This window comes from Blennius ocellaris (genome assembly GCF_963422515.1).
Source record: "Blennius ocellaris genome assembly, contig: SCAFFOLD_134, whole genome shotgun sequence".
In the NCBI taxonomy this organism is placed as follows: domain Eukaryota; kingdom Metazoa; phylum Chordata; class Actinopteri; order Blenniiformes; family Blenniidae; genus Blennius; species Blennius ocellaris.
In genome coordinates, this window is record NW_027662008.1 from 18971 (window position 1) to 33316 (window position 14346).

The 14346-nt window shown below is 46.9% G+C and overlaps 1 protein-coding gene across 1 annotated transcript; it reads left to right on the forward strand.

The window, feature by feature from the left end:
• Window positions 1-389: 389 nt before the first annotated feature.
• capn7 (calpain 7) lies at window positions 390-14122 on the forward strand (the record flags this gene model as incomplete). Its single annotated transcript, XM_080521905.1, has 20 exons — window positions 390-721; window positions 1825-1933; window positions 2966-3123; window positions 3254-3321; window positions 3966-4214; window positions 5350-5436; window positions 5520-5646; window positions 7266-7351; window positions 7660-7753; window positions 8622-8768; window positions 9292-9398; window positions 9480-9600; window positions 10079-10223; window positions 10608-10707; window positions 10809-10944; window positions 11033-11108; window positions 11366-11511; window positions 13191-13253; window positions 13721-13851; window positions 14026-14122. The coding sequence occupies exons 1-20, from the start codon at window positions 620-622 to the stop codon at window positions 14120-14122; spliced, it is 2349 nt and encodes a 782-aa protein (XP_080378031.1). The 5' UTR covers window positions 390-619.
• Window positions 14123-14346: the final 224 nt, after the last annotated feature.

The following is a 14346-nucleotide window of genomic DNA, read 5'->3' on the forward strand; positions in this document are numbered from 1 at the left end:
TTAAAGATTTTGAAGAATAACAAGCCAGTATTGCAAAAAACGCATTGATTTGAATTGGGGTCATTTTGCAGGAGTGTATTGTTATTGGAATAAACATAATTGCGCCTCTTTACGTCTCGTGATGTTTATAAAAGTGGACAAGGGTCCTTTTGTGCTCGACTTGCTGCCGCTCAGAATTTCCGTGCATGAACTTGATCAAATATTATAAGAAACATGAGTTATTTAAAAAAGAAGAAGAAGAAGAAGAAGAAGACGAAGAAATGAGAAACGGAAATAAGTCCACCGTTTCCCACGACGCTTGAACGCCACACAGCGGTGTCGTCACGGCTGCGTCATCACGCAATGAGTCACGTCTCCCGGAAGTCGAGATGGTTGTTTTGGTGGCGGTGGTGGCAGTGGTGTTGTTGTTGTTGTCGTCTCTCAGAGGGTGAATAACTTCGCACCGGCCGGTTGTCTGACTGTGGACCAAAGACGCCGGGCGGGAATCTCGTGGCCTCGCTTCGCCCGGGTCCATGAGAGGAGCGAACCCGCCAGCGGAAAGCCGACGCCGCGTTGACTTTTGGCTCGTCTTCCGGAGCTAACACCGAGCTAGCGCCCGGCTAGCCGCGCTGAAGTGAAGATGGACTCCTCGGCTCTGGAGCTCGACGCCGTCAAATTCGCCAAAGCTGCTGTGACCTGCGACCAGAATGGGAAATACAACGAGGCCGCGTTTTATTACAAGGTAGGAGGAGGTCGTGCGGTGCGGCGGGACCGGCGGGGGGGGGGGGGCGGCCGGTAACCTGTAGCAACGTCGCCTCACGCGACCGAGGAAACGTGTTTACTGACTGTCAGTAAACTTAATAACATTCATAGTACATGAGTATATGTATGAGGGTTTTCTGTTATTTCAAAATAAAGACAATTCGTCTCGTGGAATTGATCAGTAGCACAGTTTGAAGTGTCGGTTGTGAAAATAAGATAGATAGATAATTACTCTATTCATCCCCGGATGGAAATTGTTTTGTTGCAGCAATCTGGTGCATAGAAATAAAAGTTAAATATAAAAATATCTGGCACTTTAGACATAAAGTAAAACACAGAACGGAACACGGGCACTTAGAAATAAGCAGGAGATAAAAGCAAGATAAATAAATAAATAGTAAGGTGCACTGGCAGAGCCATTAGAAGTAGGCATTATATAATCATAATAACAATAATACAGATAATAACAGTGGGAAATAGTGTATAATGCTCGTGTATAGTACTACTAATAATGGTAGCAATAATATAACAATAACAATATGGTAGCAATAAAATAACAATATATATATATATATCAGTAATAATAATAATAAGCATCAATAATAGTGGAGGTTTCACCTCATACAGCCAAATATATCTAATTCATACCCTAACTTCTGGGGTTAAGATCTACAGTCCATCAGGACATTCTGCTTTTTCAAATTTCTAGTCTATTTTTTTTGCTTCTTATTGTGGATGGATTTTAAACTCACCATATATTTGGTATTGAGGTTGTAGATTGCATCTTCATTGAGCCGTGCAGGACGAGATACAGGAGCTGCGTCCGGAGATTAAGTCAGTGTACTAATTTAAAATAAAAAATATTTATGTGAATCCAATTACAACGTAGACGCGTCAGGGCATTTCTAATGAGAAACTCCAACAAGGTTTAAAAATTGGACTCAAAATACATGTAAATACAATAGACTTCAACCCCCCCCCGACAGTTTTCCTCCATATAGACGGCGGTCGATGCAGAATTGCTGTTTGGAGTTTGGTTTTGTGACGTATTGGCTGCTGGGTTCTGGTTCTTGACCGTGACAGGAAGCCGCCCAGGCGCTGATCTACGCCGGCATGGCCGGGTCCAAACTGGACGGGATGCAGGACAAAGTGAACGAATACCTGGACCGAGTCCAGGCTCTGCACAACGCTGGTAGGTTCAGCTGCTTGTTCATCCTGTCACTGATGTCATGACCCCCCCTCTCACCCCCCTCCCTCCCGTATTGTGGCTACAGCTCAGTGTCGGCGGGGATTAGTAACTAGTAACTAGTAATTAGTAATAATTTGTTCTGAACTCTTCCAGTCTATTGATAATATGAGAGAGTTCATGACGACTGCTGCGCCCTGAGGACACACTTTTGTCTGACTGCCACTCCCCCAGCTGTGTGTGTGTGTGTGTGTGTGTGTGTGTGTGTGTTGACGTGGGTGTGACCACAGGTTGCAGGCGTGCGGAGAAAACTACTCGTTTCCCGCCTCTTTTTGTTGCTCTTATGTTCCTGCACCTGAAAACGATCCCCAGCGTCGCCACGGCGACCGAATTTCCTTTTAAGATTCAATTAAAAGACATCTTAAAAAAAAAATAAAAATGTGTATTATAATTCTGACTGAAAAATGTTGAAATGAGTGGAACTCTTTTGTTTCAGTCAAAAGGCCGAAGCCTTTTTTAAGTTAATTAAATAAAAAGTTAATTAAATAAAAAGTTAATTAAATAAAAAGTTCAAAAAATAAAAAAAATCAACAAGGTTTGGCTTTCGGCATTAAATAATTTGATTTGATTAATAGCTGGAAAATAAACCCCCATTTAATCTCACCAGTTCCTTTCAGTTCCTGATTATCGAATCGTCATACCGATGCTCAGCCGCATCAAACACCAAACATAGATGTATAATAGTAGACACCTCGTTAACTGCGTCCGCTCTCGTCCACCCGAGGAAGGATTTCCCGACACAGAGACGTACATGTGTCTCTTTAGCTCTGCTGGACCGGCTCCTCAACGGAAATCACCAGGAAATCATGAATTACATGAAAATTACTGTTATTATGGCCTTTATTACATCGACAATGGTCACTCTTCTCGATCACGACGTTCTCGGCAGTGTCTCTTTTCCTGCTCGTGGATCGACCGGTTTTCTCTCCTCGGCCCCCCGTCCTCTAACCGCCGCTCCCTCTGACCTTTGACCTCCAGTCCAGGCGCAGACCAGTGACCCGCTGAAGTCCCGGCAGCACGTGGACCTGGAGCGCGCCCACTTCCTGGTCACCCAGGCCTTCGAGGAAGACGAGAAGGGGAGCGACGGCGAAGCCATCGAGCTGTACACTCAGGCGGTGGAGCTGTGCATCAAAACTGTGGGCGTCACTCTTCCTCCTCCTCCTCTTCCTCCTCCTTCCTTCTTCTTGTTCCTTCGTCTGCCTCTTCGCTGTAGTTTTCATAGTGAATTGAACTCCCTCTCGTTTCTCCTTCTGTTTGTTCCAACAGTCCAATGAGACGTCGGACCAGGCGCTGCAGACCAAGCTGAAGCAGCTGGCACGTCAAGCTTTGGACAGGTAAAGCTTAAAATGACTTCCTGTTGGGACACTAACTTCCTGTCGGGACACTAACTTCCTGTTGGGACACTAACTTCCTGTTGGGACACGAACTTCCTGTTGGGACACTAACTTCCTGTTGGGACACTAACTTCCTGTTGGGACACTAACTTCCTGTTGGGACACTAACTTCCTGTCGAACACTAAGTTCCTGTTGGGACACTAACTTCCTGTTGGGACACCAGCTTCCTGTTGGGATGCTAACCTCCTGTCGGGATGCTAACTTCCTGTTGGAACACTAACTTCCTGTTGGGACACCAGCTTCCTGTTGGGACGCTAACCTCCTGTCGGGATGCTAACTTCCTGTTGGAACACTAACTTCCTGTTGGGACACTAACTTCCTGTTGGGACACTAAGTTCCTGTTGGGACACTAAGTTCCTGTTGGAACACTAACTTCCTGTTGGAACACTAACTTCCTGTTGGGACACTAACTTCCTGTTGGAACACTAACTTCCTGTTGGAACACTAACTTCCTGTTGGGACACTAAGTTCCTGTTGGGACACTAACTTCCTGTTGGGACGCTAACTTCCTGTCGGGACGCTAACTTCCTGTTGGGACATGAACTTCCTGTTGTGACGCTAACTTCACGTCTCTGTGTCTCAGGGCTGAAGGTCTTAAAGACTCCAAATCCCCGTCCGGCCCCTCTCAGGACCGAGCCCGGCTTCCTGGCACCCGGCCCGGCAGCGGCGCTGGTTCTGGTTCCGGTTCCGGGGGACCCGTCCGCCAGTTCTACCCACTCGGGCCGGACTTCAGCCTGAACGAGCAGCGAGCGGCGCCGCAGCCGGTCCGGGCCGTCCAGTCCAGCGAGCCTCAGGGCCAGAGATACTCGTCTGAGGAGATCGAGGTGCTCAGGTGAGGAAGACGTCCTACCGTAGGGAGACCTCCTACCATAGAAAGACCTCCTACCGTAGGGACATTCTAGTGGACAGACCACCAAGTTGGATTGTTATTATGTTGACTGTCAAAATAAAACTACCAAGTTGGATTTTTATTATACTGACTGTCAAAATAAAACTACCAAATTGGATTTTTATTGCCGTGACTGTCAAAATAAAACTAACAAATTGGATTTTTATTGCAGTGACTGTCAAAACAAAGCTACCAAGTTGGATTATTATTATAGTGACTGTCAAAATAAAACTTCCAAGTTGGATCTTTATTACAGTGACTGTCAAAATAAAACCACCAAGTTGGATTGTTATTATGTTGACTGTCAAAATAAAACCACCAAGTTGGATTGTTGTTACGGTGACTGTCAAAATAAAACCACCAAGTTGGACTTTTATTACAGTGACTGTCAAAATAAAAGTACCAAGTTGGATTGTTATTGCAGTGACTGTCAAAATAAAACTAACAAGTTGGATTATTATTATAGAGATTGTCAAAATAAAACCACCAAGTTGGATTGTTGTTATGTTGACTGTCAAAATAAAAACCCCAAGTTGGATTGTTGTTATGTTGACTGTCAAAATAAAACTACCAAATTGGATTTTTATTGCCGTGACTGTCAAAATAACAGGTGTTGGATTATTATTATAGTGACTGTCAAAATAAAGCTACCAAGTTGGATCATTATTATAGTGACTGTCAAAATAAAACTACCAAGTTGGACTTTTATTACAGTGACTGTCAAAATGAAAGTACCAAGTTGGACTTTTATTACAGTGACTGTCAAAATAAAAGTACCAGGTCCAGGAGAACAAGGACTGGGAGTCGTGATGCCACAGAGGAAATGGTTCTGCTGGTCTCTACTGAGCATGTGCAGAAGGACTAGTTAGTACTGCCAGGCAGCACAGCCCGAGCGTTTTCCAAAAGTTCCACCTCACTTGCCATTTTTTCAAAAAGTTTGCCCAAGTCGCCGCGAAACCTCCGAGTCTTCCCAGATTTCCTTCAGGACAACCGACGAGGCCGGTTCCTTCTGGGCCCATCCAATGAACCACAAGTCGCCACGGCAACGTGGCTTCTCACCTTGTCTCCTCCCTCTCAGGGTCACGTCTACGATCAACGGAATAGCCTACGTGCCTTTCATGAGCGTGGACCTGAAGGAGAGGTTCGCCTTCCCCGTGCCGTTCTCGTGAGTGTCTGAACCCTGAACGCTTGTGGAGACGACGTCCACGACGGCGGCGCTCCTCATTCGTGTTTTCCCCGTCCCACCAGAGACAAGATGGGCAAGCTGGCGCTGTCGCCCAAACAGAAGGCCATCTTCTCCCGCTGGGTCCGACCGGACGACATCTGCAACAATCCCACCATGATCCTGTCGGTGTCCAGCTTCAGCATCAAGCAGGTCCGAGACCAAAAGCCTCGGCGTTCCACCAAACAGCCGTTCACAAACTCCCACCACATCCAGTCATCGGGATTTTATCTAACATCTATCTACCTTAAAGTCCCAGTGAAATGTAAAACACTACGTTGCAAAAAAACGATAGTTGGGGTACTACTTCTAGGGTTCCTCCGACTCTGCCCCTCCACTGTTGTCGCATAACAAAGTTATTTGAATTTTGAATCTCCAGCCGAGGAAATTGGGGGAATCCTTCTTCGTGGGCCATTGTGGGCGGAGCCTATGTGTGACATCACGAGTTGTGCAGATCTCGATCTGTTGTGTTTATATCGGCTTGTTTCCTCTTAAATATCCGAGTTTTTACAGTGTTTTGAAGTTATAGTCGGTGTTTTATGAGCCTTGATGAAAGATTGAGCCTGGAAGAGACCGAGAGAGGAGGACAGGAGCACGGGTGGCAGGAGCCGCTAGCCGTTAGCTCGTGCGGCTAGCGGGAGCCGCTAGCTCGGGCGGCTAGTAGATGATCAAGTAATACCTGGACTCATCTTCGGTGATTCCACAGTCGGAAAAGCTCTTGGACGTGTTGGAACCAGGAAGCCGGTCGTTCTGCCAAAAGTCAGGAGCCTCAAAGCCTCAAAGGTGAAAAGTGGCGGCTGCTGAGGCGAGGAGACGAGGACGAATGGAGGCCGAAGCGTCTTCTGCTTCCTCAAACATGTTCCAGACGGGGTCACCGATGGCAGAACCACCTTCTGTGTCTTCTTCATCAATCACTGGGTTTGAAATGACCATGATGATGAAATATGGTTCAATTCAGCCTCTTCGTGGTCAAAACTCTGATCCTCCATAATGTAAACACAACTTGGGCGTGTGCACAACTCGTGATGTCACTCTATTATTGTCAGAAGCTCCGCCCAGCAGAGGAAATAGCGCCGTTTATCGGCTATTTTCTCACAGATTGTCGTGTTTTAACATTTTACCTTCAGCCAGTTAGCAGGAAAACGTCCCTGGAAGAGACACCAGAGTGTTTTGGAGGTCGAGTTTTCATTTCACGAGGACTTTAATATCGTCAGTATTTGTATGTATTTATTAGCGAAACGCGCTACAAGAGAGCCTCCAGACCAGCAGGGGGCAGAGTCGAGTTTCAACACCACAGACAGACAAACAAGGAGCGAATGAATGAGGACGTTGTCGTTGGCGGCGTAGATATAAAACACTAGATGCCTCACGGCCTGTAGACGCGACGTGCCTCCTGCGCCGCCATCTTGGATAGGTCTCCCTCTGCTGCTAAACGTAAAGGTCCCGGGCGAGAAGATCCACAGAAACATTGGCAGCTCGCTTGCTAGTCCGCGTAGCGACACAGAGTCATACCTCGTCTTCAAGCTGAGGAGAAGCTCTGTCCTCTGGAAACCTCGCGGGGAAAGTATTGGGAGTCGGGAAAAGTTTGCGAAGGGATAGAGCGTTTCTGTTTTGTAGCGCGTTTGCACTTGTCGGCCGCCGTGATTTATCACATTAACAAAACCTTGACATTTTGCACGTGCTCTTAATAGAACAGAATAGAACAGAACTGTGTTCTTGTAGATTCCTGCAGTCTCTGGAACTTGACTCTGTCCCTCATGCCTCCTGTCCAGACGGTGGTGTCCGACTGTTCCTTCGTGGCGTCGCTCGCCATCAGTGCGGCCTACGAGAGGCGCTACAACAAGAAGCTGATCACCAGGTACTGCGCGGCGCCCGGAGAACCTCAGACACGTTCTCATCAGCCCTTCACCTCTTCGTACGGTTTAAAAGAAGGAGAACAGGAGTGGGAACCACATTGACGATCTGTCGTGTTAGTTCACTGCAGTTGAAACCACAGGTTCACATAAACTGGATAAAAAGACACATAAACCTTTTTTTTTTTTTTTTTCAATGTCTGATTTTATATCGGGATTCACAAAATGATTCAGTCAGCGCTCTTTTTTTTTTTTTTTTTTTTTTTTTTTTTTTAAACTGCGAGGTCCGAACCTGAAACCTGTTTTTCCGCAGCATCATCTTCCCGCAGAACAGACGTGGCGAGCCGGAGTACAACCCCTGTGGGAAGTACATGGTCAAGCTTCACATCAACGGCGTCCCCAGGAAGGTGAAGAGACTGTTGTCCTGCTATATATATATATATATATATATATATAAATCATGAGGTAGGGCGGTTTCAGCAGGGAGGATCATTTAAACTCAGTGGTTTTGGTTAAGAAATAAAATCATACAGATTCATAATGTTCTACCTGAAACTGTCCCCTAATATACAAACTTACTATATAATCTGCAGGGGGCCGTCATTAATATCTCCTTTACTGTTATTTATGGGAAAAAAATAGAAGTATAAGCTTTTGCTTTGCTTCTGCAAAGAGTGTGATTATAGAATAGGACAGGATAGAATAGCATAGCATGGCGTAGCATAGGATAGGCTAGAATAGTGTAGCATAGCATAAGATAGCATAGAATAGAATAGCATAGCAGAAGATAGCATGGCATAGCATAGAATAGCATTGGATAGCATAGCATAACATGGTGTAGCATAGCATAGGATAGGATAGCATGGCGTAGCATAGGATAGGCTAGAATAGTGTAGCATAGCATAAGATAGCATAGCAGAAGATAGCATGGCATAGCATAGAATAGCATTGGATAGCATAGCATAACATGGTGTAGCATAGCATAGGATAGGATAGCATGGCATAGCATAGCATGGCATAGCGTAGGATAGCATAGGATAGAATAGCGTCATTATACGATGCACAGTGAGATTTGAGTGCAGATCGTCTCACGGTGAAAATGAATAAATTGTTACAAACCAACTCGTATGAAAAGTTCAATAATGAATTCAACATATAACTTAATGAACTCCTTGAGTTGATCTTTAACGCTTATGAAACTTCCCCCGTGTGACACCATGTGACACCGTGTGACGCCGTGTGACACCGTGTGACGCCGTGTGACACCGTGTGCAGGTGATCATTGACGACTTCCTGCCGGTGGATCGGAACGGGGAGCTGCTCTGCTCCTACTCCAGCAACCGCAACGAACTGTGGGTGTCGCTGATAGAGAAGGCCTACATGAAGGTGATGGGAGGATACGACTTCCCCGGGTCCAACTCGGTGAGTGGAGGAGGAGGGGGGGGTGGAGGAGGGGGGGAATGGAGGAGCATATCCATTCACCATTTTTTATATATATATATATATATATATATATTTAAATCGGCTCTTGTTTCCGTTTAACATTTCCTATTTGTACTTGTGTCTTATTTGTCTTTAAATATCTGTTGAATTTTATCTATCTATCTATCTATCTATCTATCTATCTTACATATCTAACTATCTATCTATCTATCTTACATATCTAACTATCTATCTATCTATCTTACATATCTATCTATCTATCTATCCATCTATCCCTATCTTTTTTTTTCTATATCATGCAAACTTTTACGTGCCGTCGACCTTCCAGCTTCAAACTGAGGAAGTGATTCATGAAAATAGAAAACGTTTGACATTATTGTTATTGTTGTTGTTGTTCTGATTAAAGAACATGTATTCTATATAGTATATTCTATATAGTACATGTTTTAAAGGCCTCAGGTTTGTAGGATCAGGAGGTGGTAACAGGTGGTTTGTGCTCCAGAACATCGATCTTCACGCGCTGACCGGCTGGATCCCTGAACGCATCGCGATGCACTCTGACAACCAGTCCTTCAGCAAAGACGACACCTTCCGCATGCTCTTCCAGAGGTGAGCCCCCCCCTCCCCCACTCAGACACTCGCTTCCAGACCTGGAACTTAGTACTAAACCCCCCCCCCCCCCCCCTCTAGGTTCCACCGGGGCGACGTCCTCATCACCACGGCAACGGGCGTGATGACGGAGGAGGAAGGCGAGAGGTGGGGCCTGGTGCCGACACACGCCTACGCCGTCCTGGACATCAGGGATCATAAGGTTAGCATAGCATTGGCATAGCATCAGCATAGCATTAGCATAGCATCACCGTTGCATTAGCCTAGCATTGCATCAGCATAACATTAGTGTAGCATCAGCGTAGCATTAGTGTAGCAATCACCGTAGCATAGCATCGGCATAGCATTAGCATTGCATCACCGTAGTATTACCATAGCTGATACTATGGTAATACTACGGTGATGCGTAGCATTAGTGTAGCATGAGCATAGCATCACCGCAGCATTACCATAGCATCACCGTAGCATTACTATAGCATCAGCGTAGCATTAGCATGTCAGTGGGCTTTTTCGTGTCACTGCGCGTCGTGTCGTTTTAAAAAAAAAAACTTTTCCTCCGAAATCTCAATGAAGATCATTTGATTCCCGAGAGTCTGACCTTAAACCTCGTTTAAGTCACTGGACGGTTCGTCCCGCAGGCGACGCGCTTCAAGCTAACGGTTGTGCGTGTCGTCCTGCAGGGAATGCGCTTCCTGCAGCTGAAGAATCCCTGGAGTCACCTGAGGTGGAAGGGCCGGTACAGCGAGAGGGACGAGAAGAACTGGACCCCCGAGCTCCTCAAGTACCTCAACTTTGACCCCAAGACGGCGCAGAGGTTTGACAACGGTGAGACGTTCTGAGAGACGAGACCCTCTGGAATCGTCCCAAACAAAAGTGCACTCTTGCAGTTTTTTCCAAGATAAATCCAACGTTCAGTATCGAGTTTTCTTTAATTCTCTGGATGTTCTACACGAAGAGAGCTTGTGAGATACGGTCAAGCTGAGGCAGGATTGAGACTCTGGGTTTTTAAAAGGTCCTTTAATCACAACGAACGAGCAACACGAGCCCCAGAAGCTCTTCCTGATCCCGCCGGTGCTTTAAGATCAGTATCCAAGAACCACGACGGAGGACGGAGGGACAGGAACGCCCGAGGTCGTCACGGTATCGTGAAGTCTGTTCATCTGGCTCGATCAGATCGGTTTTTTTTGACGTGCGAGTCTGTTTCCTCAGGTGTTTTCTGGATCTGCTGGGAGGACCTGTGTCAGTACTACGACGTCATCTACCTGAGCTGGAACCCCGCGCTCTTCAAAGACTCCTCCTGCATCCACAGGTCAGTGGTTCTTCCTGGGAACCGGAATCCGGCCGCCATCTTTGATTTGCGTGTCGAGGCCGAAAGAGGCTCAGTGGGTTGTTGGGTCTCGCCGTCTGCAGCAGCTGGGACGGGAAGCAGGGCCCGGTGAAGGACGTCTACAGCCTGGCCAACAACCCGCAGTACAAGCTGGAGGTGCAGTGTCCACCGGGGGGCGCCGCCGTGTGGGTGCTGCTCACCAGACACATCACGGACAAGGTAGGGTCGCGGGCGGGGCTGCAAGGAAACCCAACGTGTGTCTCGTGGTTCTGACGCCTCCGATCGTCTGCTTTGTCTTGGGATTCAGGACGACTTCGCTCAGAACAGAGAGTTCATCACTCTGGTCGTCTACAAGACGGAGGGAAAGAAGGTTTACTATCCAGGTGAGGTCACTCCTGGTCACTCATGGTCACTCCTGGTCTCTCATGGTCACTCCTGGTCTCTCATGGTCACTCCTGGTCTCTCATGGTCTCTCATGGTCACTCCTGGTCACTCATGGTCACTCATGGTCACTCCTGGTCACTCATGGTCTCTCATGGTCTCTCATGGTCACTGATGGTCACTAATGGTCACTCATGGTCACTCGTTTAGAACAGTCTTGTTTACATGTTGACATTATATACATGCCCCCCCCCCACAGCCGACCCCCCCCCTTACATCGACGGCATCCGGATCAACAGTCCTCACTACCTCACCAAGATGAGACTGACCAGTGGAGGAACACACACCTTCACCCTGGTGGTGTCGCAGTACGAGAAGCAGAACACCATCAACTACACCCTGAGGGTGAGACTCCACACACACACACACACACACACACACACTCACACTCACACTCTCACTCTCACTCTCACTCTCACTCTCACTCTCACTCTCACTCACACTGTCACTCTCACTCTCACTCTCACTCACACACTCTCTCACTCACTCACACTCTCACTCTCACTCACACACTCTCTCACTCACACTCTCACTCTCACTCACACACTCTCTCACTCACTCACACTCTCACTCTCACTCACACACTCTCTCACTCACACTCTCACTCTCACTCACACACTCTCTCACTCACTCACACTCTCACTCTCACTCACACACTCTCTCACTCTCACTCTCACTCTCACTCACACACTCTCTCACTCACTCACACTCTCACTCTCACTCACACACTCTCTCACTCACACTCTCACTCTCACTCACACACTCTCTCACTCACACTCTCACTCTCACTCACACACTCTCTCACTCTCACTCACACACACTGTCACTCTCACTCACACACTCTCTCACTCTCACTCACTCTCTCACTCACACTGTCACTCTCACTCTCACTCTCACTCACACACTCTCTCACTCACTCACACTCTCACTCTCACTCACACACTCTCTCACTCACACTCTCACTCTCACTCACACACTCTCTCACTCACACTCTCACTCTCACTCACACACTCTCTCACTCTCACTCACACACACTGTCACTCTCACTCACACTCTCACTCTCACTCACACACTCTCTCACTCACACTCTCACTCTCACTCACACACTCTCTCACTCTCACTCACACACACTCTCACTCTCACTCACACACTCTCTCACTCTCACTCACACACACTGTCACTCTCACTCACACACTCTCTCACTCTCACTCACTCTCTCACTCACACTGTCACTCTCACTCTCACTCTCACTCACACACTCTCTCACTCACTCACACTCTCACTCTCACTCACACACTCTCTCACTCTCACTCACTCTCACACTCTCACTCACACTCTCACTCTCACTCACACTGTCACTCTCACTCACACTCACTCACACTCTCACTCTCACTCACACACTCTCTCACTCTCACTCACTCTCACACTCTCACTCACTCTCTCACTCTCACTCACTCTCACACTCTCACTCACACTCTCACTCTCACTCACACACTCTCTCACTCTCACTCACTCTCACACTCTCACTCACACTCTCACTCTCACTCACTCACACTCTCACTCTCACTCACTCACACTCTCACTCTCACTCACACACTCTCTCACTCTCACTCACTCTCACACTCTCACTCACACTCTCACTCTCACTCACACTGTCACTCTCACTCACACTCTCACTCTCACTCACACACTCTCTCACTCACACTCTCACTCTCACTCACACACTCTCTCACTCTCACTCACACTGTCACTCTCACTCACACTGTCACTCTCACTCACACTCTCACTCTCACTCACACTGTCACTCTCACTCACACACTCTCTCACTCTCACTCACACTGTCACTCTCACTCACACACTCTCTCACTCTCACTCACACTGTCACTCTCACTCACACTGTCACTCTCACTCACACTGTCACTCTCACTCACACTCACACACACACACACACTCCTTCACTCACTCAGTTTTCAGGAGAGTAAAGTCTGAAACATGTTGTTGTTGATGTTGTTGTTGTTTACCAGGTTTACACGGGATGTAAATTCTCCTTCTCCAAGATCCTCAATCCGTTCACGCTCACCAAACGGGTAAAACTGTTTTTAAAACCTCAGCAGTGAATTAATGTCGCTTCAGTTTCAGTTCCTTCATGAGAGAATCAGTCAGAATTCACTGATTCTCCTCCTTCCACTGAATTCAGAAACGTTTTTCTAACGACTCATGACGCCACCTTGTGGTGAAATGTGGTTTTACAAGCTTCACTCGGCTTTTTATAAAAAAAAGCTTTTATGTAGCCTTTTTATTAAAAAAAAGCTTTTATGTAGCCTTTTCATAACAAAAAGCTTTTATGTAGCCTTTTTATAACAAAAAAGCTTTTATGTAGCCTTTTCATAACAAAAAGCTTTTATGTAGCCTTTTTATAACAAAAAGCTTTTATGTAGCCTTTTTATTAAAAAAAAAACACACAAAGTGAGAATTTCCCACAAATCCTCCCCTGTTTTGTAGATTTTTTTTCTTTTTTTTCTTCAAAACTTGTAATTCAACCGTTGTGCCTCAGGTCAACGGCCAGTGGAAGGGCGCCACCGCTGGCGGCTGTGGGAACTACAAGGACTCGTACAAACACAACCCCATCTACCAGCTGAGCCTGGAGCGTCCGGGGCCGCTGCTCATCGAGCTGCGAGGCTCCAGGTAGCGACGGCGCTTTGCTAACGTTGGAACGGAGAGACGACAAGATATTTACTGTTTCATTTTCCTGTGTGTGTGTGTGTGTGTGTGTGTGTGTGTGTGTGTGTGTGTGTGTGTGTGTGTGTGTGTGTGTGTGTGTGTGTGTGTGTGTGTGTGTGTGTGTGTGTGTGTGTGCAGGCAGTACAGTGTGGGTTTCGAGGTGGTCACCGTCTCCACGGTAACAGATCCCGGCCCGGCCGCCGCCCAGAAGAGGAGCAGCGGCGATTACAGGTGATTTTCTTTATCTGCGTCACTTTATCTACGTCACTTTATCTACGTCACTTTATCGACGCCACTTTATCTACGCCACTTTATCTACGCCACTTTATCTACGCCACTTTATCTACGTCACTTTATCCACGCCACTTTATCCACGTCACTTTAGCTACGCCACTTTATCTACGTCACGTTATCCACGTCACTTTAGCTACGCCACTTTATCTACGCCACTTTATCTAC